The sequence below is a fragment of the Geotrypetes seraphini genome, chromosome 3 (assembly GCF_902459505.1).
Source record: "Geotrypetes seraphini chromosome 3, aGeoSer1.1, whole genome shotgun sequence".
Lineage (NCBI taxonomy): Eukaryota > Metazoa > Chordata > Amphibia > Gymnophiona > Dermophiidae > Geotrypetes > Geotrypetes seraphini.
Genome location: NC_047086.1, coordinates 384532102 through 384551146, shown reverse-complemented (window position 1 = coordinate 384551146; position 19045 = coordinate 384532102). Strand labels below are relative to the sequence as shown.

General features: G+C 42.7%; 1 protein-coding gene across 20 annotated transcripts in view; it reads right to left on the bottom strand.

The window, feature by feature from the left end:
- The window catches only part of SRBD1 (S1 RNA binding domain 1), a 307187-nt gene that overhangs the window by 102487 nt on the left and 185655 nt on the right, over positions 1-19045 (bottom strand). For all 20 annotated transcript variants that reach the window (XM_033935755.1, XM_033935737.1, XM_033935739.1 and 17 more), the window contains one exon: positions 3975-4066. In XM_033935755.1, the coding sequence (XP_033791646.1) occupies positions 3975-4066 (92 nt within the window). The remainder of the gene's footprint in view (positions 1-3974; positions 4067-19045) is intronic.

Below are 19045 nucleotides of genomic sequence, written 5' to 3'. Positions count from 1 at the left end.
CTAGCCGCGCATGCGCACTCCTACTTGCGTGTTCCATTTTCCCTGATCTGTGAGATGTAGGTCCGTGGCCACAGGAGTGCGCATGCACGAGTCCCCAGCCTTACTGCTTCCCAGCACCTACCTAAACTCGCCGGCAGGACTGGCCGCCAGCGCTGGACTCCCTGCTCTCCACAAGATTGCGGTGTCGGCTCCTCTCATGAGCCGCACCAGTGTCGGAGAAGGCTTCCGATGCTGGCGGGGATCGAGAGGAGCCGCCGCGACACTCGCCCGGAGCAGGCCAGACCGCGGGGCGGGCAGGGAAACGCCGACAAAAAAGACTCCAGCCGCGAGCCGCTCAATGGGACCAGGCAGGCAGCCACCCTAGGGAGGGCAACAGAATGAAAAAAAGGTAACGTGCAAAGAGAAGCTGGGCCTGCCTGCGGGGAATGCATTAAGGGAAGGGGGGCCCTTGGAGCAGGCTAGACTGCGGGAAGGGAAGGGGGAGGGGCCCAAAGGAACAGGCCACATCGTGGTAAGAGTAGGGAAGGGGAGTGCGGAAAATGTTGCTACAGCTGCACAGGGACTTGGAGGGGGAGGGAAATGCTGTTGCAGCTGCACAGGGAAATGCAGAGAAAGAATGACAGACAGACAGCAGGAGGGAGGGAGACAGAAAGAAAGGAAGAAAGACACAGGGCAGGAAGAGGGACAGAAAGACATATATTCTAGCACCCGTTAATGTAATGGGCTTAATGACTAGTAGAGAAGAATCATGTAGCATAGCATAACAGAAAGAGCAACCAGATTATGTTCATTACTGTTTCTATGTGGTTTGGGCTTAATTATCCATTTCTAGAACTTCCTTCCATGTGAACTCAATGTCTGAAAGTGACTGCTTGTTTTCCTGAACAAATCATCTATATACACAAATGTGCATTGTTTGTATGCCATTAAAAACAACTGATGCAGGTACTGATGTTTGTGGCAGTTCATTGTAAAGGAACCAGGGTCCTTTGCACATATAAATATGAGCCATTAGCATTACCCATATCAGGCAAATAATTTTCTAGCAAGAGATGGTCTTTATAACATTTTACATTAAATATTTAACCCTGGCTGCATAATAAGTTGAAAGGTTTACAAAAGCTAGAGTTCTTGAGTTCAAAAGCTAGAGTTCAAATAAGTTTACAAAAGCTAGAGTTTACAAAAGCTAGAGTTCAAATAAGTTTTGATGCTTTTTAAGGGATAGACGATTGCAATGGTCATAGACCACAAGTGTATGAAGTTCTGCAATCTTTGCTACTTTTACCTTTGTTAGCGACTCAACCATAAATTGAGTCTAAGAGTCACAGTCTACTGTTCTCTTCTAACCGTTATATATAAAATCTAAGACTTTTTTTTTTTTTTTTTACTAAAGCATAATAAAAGTTTGCACTTATCATATAAGAACATAAGAATTGCCGCTGCTGGGTCAGACCAGTGGTCCATCATGCCCAGCAGTCCGCTCACGCGGCGGCCCTCTGGTCAAAGACCAGCGCCCTAACTGACACTAGCCCTATCAGCGTACGTCCTTGTTCAGCAGGAACTTGTCTAACTTTGTCTTGAATCCCTGGAGGGTGTTTTCCCCTATAACAGCCTCCGGAAGAGCGTTCCAGTTTTCCACCACTCTCTGGGTGAAGAAGAACTTCCTTACGTTTGTACGGAATCTATCCCCTTTCAACTTTAGAGGTGCCCTCTCGTTCTCCCTACCTCGGAGAGGGTGAACAACCTGTCCTTATCTACTAAGTCTATCCCCTTCAGTACCTTGAATGTTTTGATCATGTCCCCTCTCAATCTCCTCAGAGGCCCAGTTTCTCTAATCTTTCGCTGTACAGCAGCTCCTCCAACCCCTTAACCATCTTAGTCGCTCTTCTCTGGACTCTTTCGAGTAGTACCGTGTCCTTCTTCATGTCCGGCGACCAGTGCTAGACGCAGTACTCCAGGTGAGGGCGCACCATGGCCCGGAACAGCGGCATGATAACCTTCTCTGATCTGTTTGTGATCCCCCTTCTTTATTATTCCTAGCATTCTGTTCGCCCTATGTCTCACCTATCTACTGGAAAAGATATTATCAAGGTAAGGACATAATCTCTTTTTCCAGTGCATAGGTGAGACATTCTAGACAAGTAGAATGTACAAAAGCAGTCCTAAAAAGCTGAAAAGGGGAGGGGGAGTGGCCAAGATGGCAGCACATACCTGATGAGAGTTTTGCCTCTCCTTTTTCAGCACCATGGTTTCTTGCTGCACTGTTTTCCTCGCTATGCCGCATACAAAGAGAAAGGGAGTAGTTCAGGGCCTTCCTCACCAGACCGAACAAACTCAATGGTGCAACAGAAAATTGAGAGGTATACCACTGGGAATGCAGCGGTTGGTAACTCTGAGGGAATGGGCCCTGCGTTTGACCAGCTATAAGGAACAGCTGGGTTTGGGGGAATCAGTGTCAGCTTATTTTCCCCGGAGCCTTTTCCTCTGCCATGTCCAGTGTCCAAAAGGGTTTCGTTGCAGGAACAGCAATCAGTTGTAGAACAATCGGCTGTAGTCCCAGGTGGGAGCGAGATACCGATTATAAAACACCAGGAGATGGTGAGTAGTGAAGGAGTAGGAACAAGAGTTTCATCCTTCCCCACGGTGGTTACTTTATAGTCTGTTTGGAAGGTTATTACTGAATTGACCTCTGCAGTTAAATCTTCAGCCGAGGTATCTGTCTTGCTTTCAAAAATTGATATTCTTAGTAAAATACTGGAATAAGTTCGACAGGATTCTTCTACTTTTTTATTATTATTATTAATTATTTATTTTTTTATTATTATTAATTATTTATATTCTGCATATCCTATGCGGTTTACAAATTATTCAGGTACTCAAACATTTTTCCCAGGGGGGTTCACATGCTATCTAATATACCTGGGGCATTGGGGGATTAAGTGAGTTACCCAGGGTCACAAGAAGCAGTGCAGGATTTGAACCCACAACCCCAGGGGCTGTAGCTCCAACCACTGCACCAAGCATACCCAACAAGTATATTCTGATGTTCAAACTCTCCAGGAATTCAGAAATATAGTAATAAAATTAATCAAATGCACTTGCAAAGAAAAATAGACCAAATGGAAAACTTTAAAAGAAGACTGAATTTTAGGCACACAGAACTATCAGCCGTGCCGAGCCCCAAAAACAAAGAAAGCCAAACCAAAGAGTTAGCCAAGTGTTTTAACACTTGCTTAGTCAGGAGAGAGGTTAAGCTTTGCAATGCCGCATCTCCTGGTCATGACACACGGCACATGACGCAAGGATGCTCCCAAGGCATTAAATGTATGCAATCCTGCCAAGAATTCACAAGAGGAGAGCCAAAGGACTCCATCCCAACAAGCTTTGAGGCAAAAATTGCAGTTTTAAAAGTGGAGGCAAAGCACAGTCGGTGCCCTGCAAGACACCACTTAACCCCAAAAGGATGCTTATCAGCCTGCGCTTGAACCCCTGCTTAACAGAGGGTGAGAAAAAAGCGGGGCAGCCCCAAACTCCAAATAAACCAATGCAGGCTGGCTAACAGGCCTGTCAGTTGCTGACCGGAGTCTGCTTCTTCTCTACGCATGCAGAATTCAAGAAATGCTCTGAGCAAAAAAAAAAAAAAAAACTCTGAAAAAAGAATGAAAACATTGAATAAAATAAGAAAATGGGAAGTGCAGAACAGAAACACTCCTTCAAGCACGCATGCACAAGAGAAAAACTGCAGGTGGAGCTAGATCTTCCAGTGAAGAGGAGGGTCACAAAAAAAATTTGGAGCACATTCCTTCTGCATATGGTATGCAGCCATTAGGACACAATCCACTTGTCTAGAATGTCTCACTTATTGCATGGAAACCCATTTTTACCCTCCAAAGGCAGATTTCCAGGAAAATTGCATAGTTATTGCTATCTATCCCACTGATTAAGTAAAATGAGAGCTGTAACAAAACTCATACCTGCACTTCTCAGATTCGGGTCCAAATCTGGCATCTCCTTGACAGCTTCTGGACTTACACTATAGATAGAAGCTCCGGCTTCATTGGCAATACTACAAAATAAAAACTGCCAGTTATAAGAGATTTAGAGAACTATGTAAAATAAGCTTTATGTATAAATACACTTTCATAATACGCTTTCATGCATAAATACACGTTCAACATACAATCCCCCTGAACTTAGTATGCAGCCCACATGAGATTTTCACCAAAAGCTCAATCGATTACCAGTACACGAGATTTTGAAGAACTGCCTAACTCTGATGTCAGGGACACACAGCCAATAAACGAATGTACGTGCTGTGCGCAGTCTTTGCGGGTATATAAAGGTGGGATGTCAGCAAATTGCCAATATAGCAACCATCACTGTTATGGGGAAAAAAGCGTGATTTGTCAGACATTGAAAAAGGCATAATCATCAGCTACCAGGGTGGCAGCATTTCAGAAAAGGTGGAGTTTGTGAACTGTTCACTGGCTGCTGTGGTTAAAGTGTACAGTACTCCCCCAATATTCATGGGGGTTCTTTTCCAGGAACCCCCGCGAATCTTGGAAAAATCGCAAATACAGTTTTTCATGGGGGAGACTGAAGAGGGCAGCGGGAGAGGCAGGAGATAGCAGCCGGAGCACCGGCGAGTGAAGAAAATCACTCATTGTATGCTCCAACCGCCTCTTCCTGCACTAAAGTTGGGCCTTACCAATCAGGAGCTGCATGTCAAAGCAGCTCCTGATTGGTAAGGCCCGACTTTAGTGCAGGAAGAGGCAAGCGCATACACCGAGGGATTTTCTTCACTCGCCAGCGCTCCGGCTGCTCTCGCCTGCCTCTCCAGCTGTCCTTTCCTGGTCGGCAGTTCGTGGTCAGAAAATACCGTGAATGACTGGGACTGCGAACCGCCAACCACGAATGACTGGGGGGGAACACTGTACCGTGTGTTGACGAATGGAACCTTTTCGATGAACTGACATGGTAACCGTGACGCAAGATAAACCATTAGTTGTACAGGTTGGTGCGGGCCAATCGGCATGCTACCGTGGAGCAATTCACCGTCCAAATGAACCATGGGGCTTCCAGATGTGTGTCCAAAATGACTGTGCAGCACATTGCAACTTGCTACATGCACCGCCGAGAGTGCCTGCAGGTAGGATTCTGCCCAATGGAACAGCAACTTGGCCTCTAGGCGAAGCTGAGTACTTCTGGTGCCACCACTTTGGCGCTGTCTGAAAAGACCCTGACCGCTTTGCCTTCTAGAAATTTTTCCAGCAGGGTGATCCAGATGGCTCACAGCTCCAGTCGGTTTATGGACCACTTCCTTTGTGACAGTGTCCTTCGGCCCTGAACTGGGCAACCAAGGCAATTGCCACACACACACACCCCCTTTCCTGGTCAGAGGCTGGCATCTGCGGTCAGAATCACTCAAGATGAAATGCACAGTGGCATGCCTTTCTTCAACGACTCCAGTCAGAACCACCAATGCAAGCTCCGCCGTACTTCCACCATCCAGGATAGCGGCTTCTGGAGCAAATCCTTCTGTGGGGATCAGCAGAACAATAGAGAGTCCTGAAAAGGATGTATATGAACTTTGCCTCTGTCCACAAACACTCCACTAGAAACAGCACTAAGCTTGCCAATCTGAATAAAAGAAAAAGTCTCAGTTTCTAGGTGAGCAAATTTATGCCCTACCTACCACCATAAAATACTTTCGTTCAAACTTTTGCACAAGTGACTACTTCTATGGACGCTATCATGGATCCTAGTAAGTGGAGACAGTGCCAAGCCGTAGAATCTGGCATCTTCAGAAAGTCTGAAATTTGCTTTGTCAACTTCCATTTGCATGGCTTGGAAAGGAATACATGACCCTCTGCCACGTTGAAACAGATTCCCATGTCTCAGAATTAAGCTCCAACAAGGCTGTATAGTCGGGTCCTCCCCCTGGTCCAGTGCTATTACTGCCTCTAAACTCATAGTGTCTGCCCAGGTTTCCGCATTTCCCACAAGAGAAAATTCACTCTGGGAGGCATAGATTCAGACTCTCAGTCTTTATCTGACTGGACTTCTGGACCCTGTCTGGGGACTTCCTCTGGAGGATACACATTTGCAGTGGGTAAACCCACTTGTGTAGCCACTGGTGCTCCTACCGCAGGAGCCTGGTTAATTTAAATAGGCTGTTGATACTAAACTTACAAAATCAGGGGTAAAGTCTTGACTAGAGGGCCCTGAGGACTCCTTCAGAGCTTCCCACGGTCTCCTCTTGGACTCCGTGTCACCCATACTTCTGCACTTCGCCCAATCGCTATTCAGAGGCTCTGGAGGGGATTTTTTCCTGGACATCTGCGATCCCCCAGCCCTAGAGGTACCAGAAGAGGCTAAGCCCAAGGCTCCCACCCTTTCCTCAAGTTCCCTGCAACACACAGCACATGGATGCTCCTCAGCTGACCATGTAGCGCAAATCTGGCATGATACAGGGGCATCACACTCTGAGAGGTCAATCCCAAGTGATTTTTAGCTAAATTGAAGGGTTTTGAGGCAGGTGGAGGTTTTTAAACAAACCCCTGGAAATCCAATATGGTCTCCCAGCAACATGGTCGTGCCAAAAACGGCCCGGGAAAACCAAAACAAGGTCAAAACATTCTGGGAAGGGATTTTTGGAGGTAGGGGAACCCTAAATTCAGTCCCAGAAATGCTTGAAACATGCAATTTTAGAACCCCCTGATTTTCCCATAGGCTACAATAGCCTGTACTCACAGTCTTGTCTGTGCTGATGCTAGCCTGCTTCAGCTGTCAAAGGAGCAGGAATGTGGAGAAGACACTGCCTGAATCAGCCAAATCAAGTCAATGTGCAGCACTTTTCAGACTGCCGGTTGGACCAGAGACCTCAACCCCCACAGATCCACGCAACAAGTGGGGCGTTAAACACAGCTGGCTCCCGCTAAAGCCTGACCGTATCGCCACGGGGGCCAAACAGCCTGCACTAAAGCACCTAATAAATCAGGTTGCAAGCCAGCTACCAGGGGAACGGACTCCGAGCTACACAAGTACAACTGCAGATTGGCCAGACTGGTACCCCAAGGGCTTCCCTGATAACTGCAGACTTCGTTCCAGAGTTTGCATCCTCTCCCGGCAGAGCTGTCCCAGGGCCACTGGGAATCTCTTAAGCACCGAAAAAACCTCTGGATTCGGACAAAACTCCCAAAATACGAAAAAAAATGTTCACAGCAGATCAGAACACCACCTTCTCAATTCGCTTGCAGAAGTTAAAACTGAAGGAGGCAGAGTTGAAGAATGTAAATTTCATCCTTCTTCAGCACAACTTGTGATTTTGGGGATATTACCTATAGTCAGTACTCCTAGACACATTGAACCAGAAGCATTTATTATACAACTCTAAACCATTCGATCATGTCATCCTCCCCCCTCCCCATAGGCAAAGCACTGACTGCCAATGTCTGTCTGGGTTAAATTCAAGCTCCTCATGTTAGTTTTTAAAAGTTGCCTCCCATCAGTTCTAAGTTTACCTATCAACCACCTGCTCACTCCATATACACTTACCCCACTTCTGGCCAGATTACACTTCCTCCTCTTTGATATCACCTGTGCCTCAGTCCTCAGTTACGCAGGTCTAAAGCTCTGGAATTCTCTCCCTCTCAGGTCTGTCTCAAATCATTCTACCTCAGGCTTGAAACTGCCATCAAAACTCACCTGCTCTTGCTTACATTATTATTTACTCATCATATAAGCTCCCAGAACATAATAATCCTTTTCTTCTTCCCCTCCTTCCCTTTTATAGATCTTTTGTAAACTGCATTGAAGTCTCTTAGACCCTTGTGATATATTAAGCATTTGTAAATTAAAAATCAAATAAACTTTACACACATAAGGCGATCAATTTTAGAAAAGCTGATTTCCTATAAAAAGATGACATGTTTTAAAATAGAAAGATTTATAAGTAGTTTCTCTTTAGCAAATTGTTTTCTTTATCATTCTTAAAAGAGTAATCCCATGTAACATACAAAAATACTTTGACAACTTTTTAAAATTACTATATACAGTATGTATTTTGAATAGAATGAAAACAAAATCAATAGAACCTCCCATGCCGTCATACACAAGGTTATAACTAGCCTAACAACTAAATAAACAGTTGCCAAGAAAAAAGAAAAAAAAAAATCAGACATTATGGTAACATTTCCTTTTTTCAATGATTTTACTGAGTCTTAGGTGGAGTGGAGACAGTTTAAACGACGTACTAGCACCACTTAGTGGTGCGTTGTGATTTTGCTGAAAAGAGGGAAGGCAAACTCGTTTTCCATTAAAGCTTTTTTAAAATTTTACAAATTAAAAAAAACATGTTTGTAGCATCTATTAATAAAACTAAAACAAAAATATATTCTCTAATAAACAATTTACAAGTTCACCAACATATAACTACATCCTCTTTGATACAGCTACACATATACACTTTGAATGTACCAAGTAATGGTCCAAATCTTTATCCTTTTTACCCCAGAAAAAAAGATTGAAGATAACTCATATTTCCTCACCATCACACACAAATATTTATTCGTTTTTATTAATTTAATTTCTCTCTACAATAGGTTTATAAGCATTCTTACAGATGTGTTTGAGACATGTGAGGCCAGAATTCTTTCTGAGTTCAAAGTCTACCTATCACTAACCAAACAACAGAGTTGATAAATCGCAAAGAAACAGCAAAGGCTTTAAGGACAGAATGCACAAAGCTCTGACACCATGGTGGGAGCAATTTTCCAGGAAAGGAAGAAGCTCAACACAAATAACATTCAAATTATATCTATGCTATTTGTGTGGAGTAGCCTGAATAAAAGGGGGAGGAACTGTGCCTGGCGCCTGCTCAGAAGAGAGGCACAGCCTACCCATCCCCATGGCAAAACTTCATTCTGCCCCACTACCCCCTGTTGGCTCATCTGATCACAGCAGAGGAATCCCCGATCAGCTGAGCCAACAGGGAGATTCCCCGATTCCTTCTTCCCTCCCACCAATTCCCCCCGAGCCCAACACCCCCCATAACATTGGTTGAAAGATCGGCAGGAAGGATGCCCACTCCCTCTTGCTTCAAGGTATGCCTCTTCAAAATGGTGGTCCTGCCTGGTGCATCTTGGGATACACTGAGAGAAGCCTAAATACTATATAACCTTATATGGTGTTTAGGCCTCTCCCAACTGATCGGGGATTCCCTGTCACGATCTGCTGATAGAGGTGAGCCATGGCATTTTTTTAATGGGCACGGTAATTATACATGTGTTGTGTGAGTGCATAACATACGCACAACAGCTGCGCCCATTAAAAATGGGAGCAACTGCTGTGTGTGTGCTATTCACTCATACAACACATGCACAAAAGCTACTGGCAACTCCAGAGCTGCCTCAAAATTTTGACACTGATTATTTGGTGTTACTGAATCACAAGGAAAGCTCATTAGAAAACTAATAAGCTCCTTGTAATGCATTAGCACAGGATTCTGGGTAGCTGCTACAAGGATCATTAGAAGCAACGGCGTACCCTTTCATGCATCAGGAGGGATCTTTCCATGCTGGTAAGGCTGCTTCTGATTCTTACTGCCACGGAAAGCTTTTGGGCATCGGGGTCTAAGAACATAAGAAAAGCCATGCTGAGTCAGACTGTAGTCAATTGAGCCCAGCAGCCCATCTCCAACAGTATACTCAGTCTAAATCGCTGGCAGATCCCTAAAAGTAGGTCTATTTCTCATAGCTTATTACAAGGAACGAGCAATGTCTTTCTTAACTGGCTAATAATATTGTTAAATTGTTTTATCTGGCCGTGTATAATACAATGAAAATTCTTCACAAGGATCAAGTATTAATCAGGAATAACCCAGGTGATAACGTTTTTTTTCACCCTTACTTCCCTGTGCACAAGAAAGAGCTTATTCAACAAGTTTATTTGCCCTCAGAGATGCCACCAGAAGATCAACATATCATATCTACTGGCTTTATGCACCTAATCGTCATAGGGTCAAAACATTTAGTGTGTGTCTTTTTGTTTATTTTTAGTTTTTAATTGTTTTAACCTTAAAACCATAAATATTTTAAAGAAATTTTTTGAGTATTAGAATACTTAGCTGGCTGGTGGTAGATGACTAGTAAGGGATTAATGAGCCAACATGTTTCACCCTTCGGGGGGGTTTCCTCAGGGCTACTATCCCTTATTTCTGCCAATAGTTCACGACATGACCACCCAGTAGTTCCAAAAAACTAGTACTGGGTGGTCATGTCGTGAACTATTGGCAGAAATAAGGGATAGTAGCCCTGAGGAAACCCCCCCGAAGGGTGAAACATGTTGGCTCATTAATCCCTTACTAGTCATCTACCACCAGCCAGCTAAGTATTCTAATACTCAAAAAATTTCTTTAAAATATTTATGGTTTTAAGGTTAAAACAATTAAAAACTAAAAATAAACAAAAAGACACACACTAAATGTTTTGACCCTATGACGATTAGGTGCATAAAGCCAGTAGATATGATATGTTGATCTTCTGGTGGCATCTCTGAGGGCAAATAAACTTGTTGAATAAGCTCTTTCTTGTGCACAGGGAAGTAAGGGTGAAAAAAAACGTTATCACCTGGGTTATTCCTGATTAATAATATTGTTATACACTTTTTCTCTAAGATTTTCTCCAACTGAACATGACCTACATGGGGGATGCCCAGACACATTTACATTACGATTTGATATTACTGGAAGAGCTGAGGGGACAAATTTATTGCATAAATTTTCATTATGTTTATAAGCAATGACAGGTTTCTTACCCCAAAAACATTGTTGTAGTTCAAGAATATGCCAATGTTTTCTTATAATATGGCTGATATCACATGAAAGATGAGAACATCTAAGAGCGAACACAATTTGTGGAAGCAATTTTTCTTGATGGACAGTAATGAGAAGATCTTCGCATTGGCGGAGCATAGTTTTAACATATCCTTCCTTGATACATTTGAAAGGATAACCCCTTCGTACGAATCTATGCGTTAATTGATCCAACATTCTTTCAAAATCTTCAGATTTTGAACAAAGTCTTTCAATCTCAAAAATTGACTATAAGGGAGATTGTTTTTGAGGCATGTAGGATTAAAACTAGTGTAATGTAGATAGCTGTTTTTATCTGTTGGTTTTCTGTATAAGGTTGTTATAAAACCATATTGCCTTTTCTTTAATAAGAATGTCCAGAAAAGAAATGTATTCCTCATCATATGTAATCTTAAATTTTAAGTTACTATCATACGAGTTTAGCCTTGCCAAAAATAAGTCTAGATGCTCTTTACTGCCCTTCCAGAAAATGAATATGTCGTCAATGTACCTTTTATATAAGTGAACCTCTGTAGAAAAAGGGTTTTGTTCTAAAAAGATTTGTTCAAAATTGGACACCATACAGATTAGCTATATATGGTGCTTTGTAAAAGGGGTCCTATGTTAGTTGCCAAAGGAACATTCTCTGGAAACAGATTCCACAGCTTAAATATGTCCTGATGAAAAAAATGTTCTATAATTTGTTTTCAATTTGCTGGCCATTTGTTTCTTAAGAGTGTCCTCTTGTTTTTCTGTTGTTTGAATGGTTAAATAATTGTTCCCTATTAGAGTGATCAGAACTGCACATAGCACTCAAGATATGGTTGAATCCTATTTCTTTCCAAATACAGTAATTTCTAAAATTAAAATCCCATTTTTGGCGGCTGAAAATTTCAATGTATTGTCCACAGTACCTCAAAGATCTTTTTCTTGACCCCTAACTCAGAACGCAGCATTTTGTATCTGTAGTAAGGATTATTTTTTCTTATGTGCATCACTTTGCATTTGTCTACATTAGAATTTTTCTGCCATTTAGATGTCCAATCTCCTAGTCTCATAAGATCTTTCTATTAATCTTCTGCTGTTTTAAGGGCTTTGAATAATTTTCGGTCATCTGAAAATTTCATCTCCTCACTCTTACCGCCAGACCATTTATAAATAAGTTAAACAGCACAGATTTGCTTTTAAGGTGTTTTTAATTTGTGTATTAAAAGAAGTTTGGACAAATTCCTAAAGGAAAAGTACATGATCAATTACTAGTAAGGTAAACTTGGAGAAAACACTGTGTAGCCTTGGGAGTGAGCAGTAAGTTATGGACCTACATGTTCTTCCAACTTATCTGCATTTGTCTTTGTCAATAGACCAGATATTGTGCTTAGTGGGCATATTTTTAAAGATTCAAGTTTAAGCTCTATTTGATATACTGGATATGAAATAACAGGCAAATATCTTATATAATTTTTGTTCCAGACCAATTTGCCACTTGTTTAGTTAGTAAGGGAGCTCTTAACAGTTACCTCTGGCTAATATGAATTAAGGTGCTTTGGTCTGGCCTGCCTCCCTTGCATATAACCAGCCACAGGGTGCTATAGGAGGCCGGGGGCTGCACATAGAGCGGCTCAGCAATTGAACTGTACAAGTTTTCTCTCATTTATGCTGTCTACTAGCCCACCACATGTCAAGGGCGATCTCTACTCAGTAAAATATTTCAAGACAGTAACTCAGCTCTTTCCTCTGGTTTCAACATCTGTCATCCCTCCACTTTACCATAGGATGCACCCTGCTCATACCCAGGTGGTACTTAAGGTTTCCTAAAAGTAAATCCCTGTCAGCAGAGTGGGTCCAACCAACCCAAGCCACTGCTTCCCTTCTTTAGACATGCCTGGTAGACAGCTTCTCAACAGGTTCGGCCTGGCTCTTTGCAGAGACCAACCCCTATAAGTTCCTTTTTAACAAAGATATCCTCTCCTCTTCCTCTCCTCAAACTGTGGTGTATCTGCCCGTGTAATAAGATCTACACTGGTGAGAACTTTAGGATGATAAAATCAAGGATGATGAAATATCTGTCAGTCATCCACACCTCAAAAGAGACCACTCTATTGGTGTTACACTGGCAGACAAAGAAGCACTCCTTGGATGATGTCAGGTATTTTGTGATTAAATAAGTGTGTGCTCTGTTGGGGAGTGGGGGGTGAGTACCGTAAGAAAATGGCTTGAGAACAGGAATATTGGTAGGATTCCTTAATGCACAATGGACTAAATAGTGAGACTGAATTGCAACATTTTCTTGATGAAGAAATGTTTATACTGGATATAAATTAGTGTGTGTACATTTTTTGGAAACACACAACAATTCAAAAAGCAGATTAGTCCCAAATGAAATAATCTGATTTATCTGTATCCAACACCCGACGCAGCCACATTTTGCCCACAGGCTGCATCAGAGGCAGTAACTATGAACAGTAAAAGTCAAAATAAAATCAAAGGTCAACTGAACGTGACCTCGCAGGCCTTGAGCATGCGCAGATGCTCAAGGCCTAGCAGAAGAGGAGGCCGGTCTTTGGGCACCGGCACCAAGCACAGGACATGCCGGTGCCCAGATGACGGTAAGAAGCGTCGGGGGGGGTGCCCGATCGCGTCGGGGGGGGGGGGGGGGGGGGTGCCGAATCGCAGGGGCAGGCCGGATTGCAGGGGGAGCCTTCGGGGGGAGCAATGCCAGTTCTCTTGGGGGTGGAACATATCAAAGCGAGTTTCCATTATTTCCTATGGGGAAACTCGTTTTGATAAACGAGCATTTTGGATTACGAGCATGCTCCTGGAACAGATTATGCTCATAATCCAAGGTACCACTGTAAGCTTATAAAGAATATACCCTTACAAGAGGATTTTGAACTATATGCGGAAACGTATAGGGTCAAATGAAGTGACTTGAGGAGAGGGGTAATGTGGGCATAGCGATATTGACGGAATATGAGGCGTTCAGCAGAAGGCCAGTTTAGCGGAAGGCCAGTGAGAAGCAGATTGAAACAGTCTAGGCAAAAAATGATGAGGGTATGGATGAGGGTCTTGGCAGTGCGCTCAGAAAGAAAAGGTCTGATTTTAGCGACATTGTAGAGAAAGAAATGACAGGTTTTGGCAGTCTGTTAGATATGTGAAGAGGAGAGAGAAGAGTCAAAGATTACCTCAAGGTTGCGAGCTGACAAGACAGGGAGGATGAGGGTGTTATTCACGGAAATAGAGAACGAGGAAAGAAGAGAACAGGTTTAGGTGGAAAGATAAGGAGCTCAGTCTTGGACATGTTTAATTTTAGATGGCGATGAGCCATCATGGTAGAGATATCAGACATGCAGGTCGAAACTTCAGGTATAGAGAGAAAGATCTGTGTGAGTCTGTGTGAGTTGTCAGCATAGAGGTGATACTGAAAGTCATGGGTAAAAAAATGTCCAGTAGATGGAAAAAAGAAGTCTCTTTAATCTTTATTAGTTGATTGAAGATTACATATTTATTAAGTTAGGATTTGTTTACTCTTGTTTTTTAAATTATTTTTTGCTATACATTTTCTAGGAGTCGGATCTGATATTTGATATTTATAAATCACCACTCTAGGGGTCCTTTTTACAAAGCCAAGGTAGTACGTCCCATGCAGAAAATATGACAACCCCCCCCCCCCCAATCAATTTCTATGAGCTGCATCACATGTGCTACACATGGACTCACTAACACAGCTTTGAAAAAGGGGCCCAAGCTTAACTGGGTAGAAACAAGATGCTAGAGAAAAGCAAGGAAGATGTGTAATCTGCTACCCTGACCCAACCCTATTCCAGTGCTCTTCAATACCTCCCAATCTGTATGCTTGAATCTTCCATCTGTAGGGTCAGATCAGACAAATCCCTAGTCTAGCAAGTGGGAAGGGAATCTAGCAAAACACACCACTAAGTGATTGCTAGCTGCTGTGTACCCTGGCCTTTCCACTTTTTATGACTGTCTACTGAAAAGTTAAAAAACACTTTCACCAAAACAGTTCTTCTTGGTACAGACTCTTTCAAGCAATATTTGACCAATGATTTAGAAATATGAGTTATCATCAGTATTTCAGAATTTTTTTTGTCAAAAAACAGCACAACTTTTCATCTTATATCAGGCCTTGACAAATTTTCATTACATCAGGAGCCAGTCCAAAAACTTAGCCAGCAAAGGAGACACTCATTTTTCCTTACCCACCCCTTCAACATTGACCCTTGTAAAGTTCTGGGAGAGGGTGACAAAATCCCCTCCCAAATTAGCAGTAACTCTTTTAGAAACTAAGACCCCGATTCACTAAAGTCTGTGATCGTCGCTAAACCTGTTTTCACAGGTTTAGCAACAATCGCTGCTAACCGACCTGATTCACAAAACAGCCCATTGCGTGTTTTTCCCCTCGATCACTCATTTTCCGATCTGGCCATGCAAATCAGTAAAACCCCACGCAAAATAGCCAAGCGACTGATTCACTTACATTTGCTTGGCTGTTTTGCATCAGGTTTTACGATGCTAAAACCCGACTGCTGTAGACCTGTCGGTAACTGTGCTACTGACAGGTCTGCCTGGGTTTTATTTTTCATTTTTTTGGTAATGGCATAGATATTTTTCATGTTATTACACACGCAAAATATCTGCCCAATAAAAAAAATGAAAAAAAGCCTCCCGACAGCACCATTGTTTTGGCTTTGTAAAAGGGGCCCAAGCTTAACTGGGTGGAAACAAGATGCTAGAGAAAAGCAAGGAAGATGTGTAATCTGCTACCCTGACCCAACCCTATTCCAGTGCTCTTCAATACCTCCCAATCTGTATGCTTGAATCTTCCATCTGTAGGGTCAGATCAGACAAATCCCTAGTCTAGCAAGTGGGAAGGGAATCTAGCAAAACACACCACTAAGTGATTGCTAGCTGCTGTGTACCCTGGCCTTTCCACTTTTTATGACTGTCTACTGAAAAGTTAAAAAACACTTTCACCAAAACAGTTCTTCTTGGTACAGACTCTTTCAAGCAATATTTGACCAATGATTTAGAAATATGAGTTATCATCAGTATTTCAGAATTTTTTTTGTCAAAAAACAGCACAACTTTTCATCTTATATCAGGCCTTGACAAATTTTCATTACATCAGGAGCCAGTCCAAAAACTTAGCCAGCAAAGGAGACACTCATTTTTCCTTACCCACCCCTTCAACATTGACCCTTGTAAAGTTCTGGGAGAGGGTGACAAAATCCCCTCCCAAATTAGCAGTAACTCTTTTAGAAACTAAGACCCCGATTCACTAAAGTCTGTGATCGTCGCTAAACCTGTTTTCACAGGTTTAGCAACAATCGCTGCTAACCGACCTGATTCACAAAACAGCCCATTGCGTGTTTTTCCCCTCGATCACTCATTTTCCGATCTGGCCATGCAAATCAGTAAAACCCCACGCAAAATAGCCAAGCGACTGATTCACTTACATTTGCTTGGCTGTTTTGCATCAGGTTTTACGATGCTAAAACCCGACTGCTGTAGACCTGTCGGTAACTGTGCTACTGACAGGTCTGCCTGGGTTTTATTTTTCATTTTTTTGGTAATGGCATAGATATTTTTCATGTTATTACACACGCAAAATATCTGCCCAATAAAAAAAATGAAAAAAAGCCTCCCGACAGCACCATTGTTTTGGCTTTGTAAAAGGGGCCCAAGCTTAACTGGGTGGAAACAAGATGCTAGAGAAAAGCAAGGAAGATGTGTAATCTGCTACCCTGGCCCAACCCTATGCCATTGTTTTGGCCAATTAGGGTCTTCCCCACAAGGGAGGAGCCCGAGGCACCTGAGCCAATCAGGGCCTTAGGTTCTTCCCTGTGCATCACATGATGCACCAGGGAGGGGCCTAAGTCCTGCATTGCATAGGAGCAGGTCGGAGGAGCAGGAGGGTCTGACTGGACAACCCTCCTGATCCTGACTTAAAGGTACAGTGGGGGCGATGGCAGGAGGGAATGGGCATCCCTCCTGCCATATTTAAGATCTGCGGAGGTGGCAGGGGATATCTGGTGGCAGGAGGGAGTGGGCATCCCTCCTTTTTTTGGGTTCGGGGAGGGAGCGCTTTGTCGGGGGAGGGGGTGGCACGCCGTAAGGAGCCTTTTTTTTAATTGGACAGATATTTTGCATATGTAAAATATCTGTGCCATTAAAAAACAATGAAAAAAAAAACCCAGCAAAAGCCCTGACAGCAGTATCAAGAGGCCCTCCTATCACTACTGTCAGGGCTCTGCGCATGGCTCAAACGCTTACTGAGCGACTGAGTCTGTGGGTTTGCATGCAAATCATTTGATTGCAAACTTGATAGTGAATCAATTGTGATTGAGTCGCTATCTTTAGTGAATCTGGGCCTAAGTCTCTTTTCCTATTTTGTGTCTGTGGGCAAAGAACATAAAAACAACCATACTGGGTCAGACCAGTATCCTGTTTCCAACAGTGGCCAATCCAGGTCACAAGTATCTGTAAAAAAACCCAAACAGTAGTAAATCAGTTCTGCAAGATACCTCTGCAAATCACTGGCAGAAGTCTCCTTTCCCCAAGCATGCTATCAGCTGTGTGACAGCACCTCCTTAATGGGTAAAGCAAAAGAGCAATTTTCTGTTTCATGTTATCCTGATTTCTACCAGTCTCTTTCTCTTTCCCCTTACCCCATTCTTTCTCTCTTCCACATATCCTTTCAGTCTCTCTCTTTCTTATAACCCCCAACATTCATCCTTTCTCTCTGTTATACACCCCAGTCTCCACCAACTTTTTCTTCCTGTCTTTTATATATCACCATCCTCCACTTTCTTTCTCTCTCTCATACACACCCAAACTCAACCTTTGTCTCTTTAACATACCCTACTAGGCTTCACCCAGTCTCTCTGTACCTTATACCAACCTCCACCCCCCCAGGCTTCACCTAAGTTTTTTTTTCTCTTTCTTTCTCATATATCCTTCCCCAAGGCTTCACCTAGGCTCTCTCTCTCCCCACCCCATCTTCACTTCAGCCAGTTCTTCTTTCTCCTTTAAGTACCACTCCCGTTCCATCCAAACTTTTTTCTCTCTCATACTCCCTCACAATCTTCTTCCAGTATTTTTTCTCTCTCATATCTTTCTCCCCAACCAAATTCAATTCTATTTTAATCTACTTTTAACTGCATGCAGTACCATCAACGTCCTACAATTTGTTCTGCCCTTCAAGTTGTCTATCTTGTCAGTAACAACCATTCTATGATTAGAGTAATAATGTTATCACTCAAAGCACTTCCAGTTCTCTTGTGTACCAGACAGTCAATCAGAATAATCCTGACAGTAAATCAGGATATGAAAAAACAAATTTAATTGGGCTGACATCAAGATTACCATATTTGACTTTTTTAAAAGCAGAGAACACACGAAGGGGTGCTGAAAAGTTCTCAGCTCATCCACCTTTCTAAATTCTGAGCATTATTTTGGCAATTTACAGAATCATAATGCTGTTTTGGCATTGTTTCAGATAATCGATTGAACCATGTCAATGAAAAGTATGGAACTCCAAGTCATCATGAAGTTCCTATTCCTGCAGAAGAAAACTCCAAAGGAAATCCATGAATGTATGATGCAAACATTAAGTGACAAATGTCCATCATATTCCACAGTGAAAAAGTGGTGCGCAAACTTTCAGCATGAAGATTTCAAGACCAAAGATGCAGCAAGGTCTGGGAGGCCTCAAATTGTTGACCATGTCGAAGACCTGATTTTGGCAGATTGGCAATATCAGCTAAAACAATTGCTGAGACACTACAAATATCCAGGGAATGTGTTGGGTGTATAATCCACGAGCAGAAGCTGTCAACCAAGTGGGTGCCCAAATGTTTGAATGCTGACATCGAATGGACATGTCCAAGTTGATTTTGCAGCATTTTCAGTGAGCTGGTGAAAAATGGTTACACCACTATGGATCCTGAGACATAACAACAGTCCATGCAATGTTGGCACTCAGGTTCTACAAGGCCAAGGAAATTCAAGAGCCAAAAGTCAGCAGAAAAGGTCATGGCCAGAGTGTTTTGGGATTAGGAAGGTATTGTAATGACTAACTATCTTCCAAGGGGCCAAACAGTTAATGCAGAATACTACTGTAACTTGCTATACCGATTAAAGGAGGCATTGAAAGAAAAAAGGAGAGGAAAGCTG